Raw genomic sequence first — 3,591 nt, forward strand, 5'->3', positions numbered from 1 at the left:
CATCTGAACTTGAAGTCTCTTACAATCGGATGAACAGGGCTGGCGCAACCCCTCACCAAAATAAGGTGGGGCCGAAAGCTTAACGTGTAGATCGTGCGCGGGAGGCTTTTTTAGTTTGACGGGGGACTGTCGGAGGGGGACTATTACGTAGGACATCGATGGACCTAACCTTGACAGAATTAGGCAAGAGCAGCGCTTTGATTCGTTCATGAAACTCGCCATTCCATCATTTCCTCACGCCATACCGAAACGCTTCAGACCTCTCGGAGTTGTCGTTCTCGCCTTTTCCACTCCTAGGAGCACCTAAACTGAGTGTCCTTCGCAAAGTCTGCACTGCCAGTATAGCTGACGAGGCCTGTCTTTGCTGCAAGTAAAAGCCACTTTTGCTACGTGCCAGTAGTGCCAACGAAATGTCATTGCCCATTCCCTTGGCAGATGCTTCATACGTTGCGGAAACAAGAGGGCAGTGCGATAAGCTTCAACCCAAGGAGAAGCTAGCGCTTGTCGAAAAGGAAATACGAGTCACCTGTGAGAATCTAGAGCATCACTATCTCCGTCTTGATGCACTCATCGATATGGTCACCTCGAATAAGCTCTACACCGTGCAACACCTCAGCCATCGAGCATGGCTTAAGAGCCTGGGCCCTGACACAACTGCTGCCGTTGACCAATCGCGAGCCCATAAAGGAAAATGCATGGACCTTTCGAGTAAGATCCACCAAGCATGGGGAGTATGGCCATGGGAACTGGTCCAGGACCAACATCAACCACACTGCTGGTCTAAGGGAATTCTCGATGGAATCCTTCGTCTAGCCAAAACGGGCTGCGAGCAGACCAAGGCTACGGATCTTTTAGCTCAAGCGCGAATTGATCGAGCCTGCCGCGACTATAGTGATCGTCGCTTGGGTACAACCAGGGAGGACGTCCTTACGAAATCAGATGTTACCAATGCCCTGGAGAAGTACACCGAGTCAAGTGCTGAATGCGAGTTCTCGACGTGTAATAGCTCTTGCGCTCGGCTTTTGAGTTCTGCGCTAACGCTTTATTAGCTACTAAGAAGCGTAAGGGGCCTCAGGGTGGTGCACCTAGAAGGGTGAAGCCAAAACTAGCAATGCCTTTGACAGTATCCCCGAACAGGAGTCCTGAACTTGGACGTGGACTTGGTAACAACTATCCAGACGATACAATCCGCTCTCCATCCGCCCTAGCACTTAGTCAAGTGTCTGATTTAACACAACATGGGACGGACGTCCTCTCGACTCGCACATCTAACAACCAATCACCAGGTCAATTGGACACGTCATTTTATCTTAAAGCAGACTTCGAGCATAGGATTCATGATGACTTCGACAACCGTACCCAAACTCACGAAGAGGAATCTCCTGAATCTGTAGATACCCACAAGAGAATGGCACCCGATAGTGATCTTCTAGGCGCTGTTGCCACACTCAGTGGTCGCCAATGGGTGTCGTGTCGGCCCGAGTTCTCTCATACATCACCTGAGCAGCTCATGGACACAAAAGATACTGAATCTCTGTCGCCAAAGACGCTTCAGCAGCTGCGTTCAGGGAATGGTCCTCCGCATCAGCAGCAACCTCAGTCAAAGTCATCCAAGGAAAATGTTACCGTATCGAGGGAGATGCGCTCTAATACTCCAAAAGTTGTGTTGCCGCGTCCGCCAAAATCCGCGAACACTGCCTGTGCTTCAACACCTGCCGTCTCAGAATCTGCCTCTTCGTCATCCCTGCCTCCGCTAGATCTTATATCTAATTCTCAAGACATGGCTACTATGAAAGAGCCTCTCGACCTACTAACGGACGACCTACCCTCTCGCGCCCGGCTCGACGGAATCACAGATTCGGGGCCCAACAGTGACCAAGAAGCCGTGTTCCAAGGAGATGAGGCGCATGAGTCAGTGAATCAGACACAGGCCGCCCTAGAGACCCTTGGAGACAAACAATGGGTCGGCAGCATCGCCCTATGGACGCTACTCGAGGCGGGTTGTCCGTCCGGGGTCCGCTTGGTTGACTGCAGCTACATTACCATTGAAAAGCCCAAGGAAATGTTGACTAAGCGCAGACTACGGCTTCGCGGGGAGCGCATCTTGCTCTGCCCCCTGAACCACTACAATAAGCATTGGACACTCGCCATTCTGGACACTGAGGCTGCTATCGTTGATCACTACGATCCACTTTCTCCGGGTGTCTACAACCGCTTAGAGGCACTGGAGAACTTCATCACATCTCTGGCAGAGAAGGAAGAAACCAGCGGATTCAAAGATCTTTCGGAATGGGAGTTCCGCGGCATGCCGTGTCCAGAACAGTCCAATGGATATGACTGTGGGGTCTACACTGTCGTGTTCGCTTATTGTAGGGTACTCAACCTGCCGATTCCTGTTTCCCTTGATCTTGTGTTGTGGAGGAAAGCCTTGAGCTGTTCACTGGACGACGATGGAAAGTTATCGAATCAAATTGACATCGAGGCTCAGATGGAAGATCGAGACACGAAAGTACCAGCAAATTCTCAAAAAGCTTGCAGAAGCCGTCTGTATCTCCAAAGTCCAGGCCCACAAGGAGTGGACATCTTTACAGACGAAATGCGAGATGAAGAGTCTTTTTTTGCAGATACAGAAGAACTGATTCGTTCTCAGCGTAAGCAACAGCTTGCCGCAGAGAGGAGCGCATCAGTCGCGCAGGAGACCGCAGCCATGGTGGCCGCCCTGCTGTCGCAAAGTCGCGAAATGATCTCACAAGCGCAGGCGGACCAAGATCTCCTACAGACACGCCTCGATGCACATAGGAGGATCTTAGACGACTATAGCAAACTGGACTTTACTATACAAAGCGCCATCGACAGTCTCCCTACTATAGTAAGCTGCCTCGAGAGGGATTATCAGCGTTTTGCCGGCAAGGTCGCCAAACATAAGCATTTCGTCGCGAGGTGGGAGCGCACAAAGACGTTTTGCGATAAAGAGCAAGCCCGTAGAAGGGAGCAGGAGGCTTTGAAAAGTGCCGCGATAAAGGATACGGCTGGTAAGATTCGAGCCTTCTGCATACAGAAAGAGAATATCATCAGGAGATTCCGAGCGTTATCGGCAGAGCTAGGAGACAGTGATGACATTACATACGACTGACGGAGCTAAAGAGCCCATAGAGTCTACTTGTGTTTATCTACCCTATAGCTCAAGCTTTCACTCAACTTGTAAAGTAAAATATTGAAGTACGCCATAGATTCATACGGAGCTACGTCGCCAGCAAAGTGATGGAAGAACTCGGAAAGAAGCTCTGTAATCCCTGGTGACTTGTTGCATAACCATCAGGGACACCATTCCTCATACCGCTTAGAAATTAACTCCTTTCCATAAAGCAGATGGGTAAATGGAAAGTGATTCACAAAGCCTGTGAAATGAGTGGCAGTCTCCGATCGAGATAGGCTATTGCGCCTTGATACGACCCCGCGGCTCTCGGAGAGATCCTTCACCCTACATCTATCTCAAGCTTTGCCTCCTCCTGTAAAGTAAGTCCCTTATTCATTCATGAAGCCTGGTGATGCTCCAACGTCCTTCCTTACGACCGCTTCAGAATCCCTTTG

The 3,591-nt window shown here is 50.4% G+C and overlaps 1 protein-coding gene across 1 annotated transcript; it reads left to right on the forward strand.

Annotated features, from left to right (window-relative positions):
- Positions 1-410: 410 nt before the first annotated feature.
- HO173_012998 (uncharacterized protein) lies at positions 411-3,133 on the forward strand (the record flags this gene model as incomplete). Its single annotated transcript, XM_037314827.1, has 2 exons — positions 411-999; positions 1,050-3,133. 2 exons carry the CDS (start codon positions 411-413, stop codon positions 3,131-3,133), a joined length of 2,673 nt encoding a protein of 890 aa, XP_037158284.1.
- Positions 3,134-3,591: the final 458 nt, after the last annotated feature.

The sequence above is a fragment of the Letharia columbiana genome (assembly GCF_014066305.1).
Source record: "Letharia columbiana isolate WasteWater2 chromosome Unknown xfSc0000008_s0, whole genome shotgun sequence".
NCBI lineage: Eukaryota > Fungi > Ascomycota > Lecanoromycetes > Lecanorales > Parmeliaceae > Letharia > Letharia columbiana.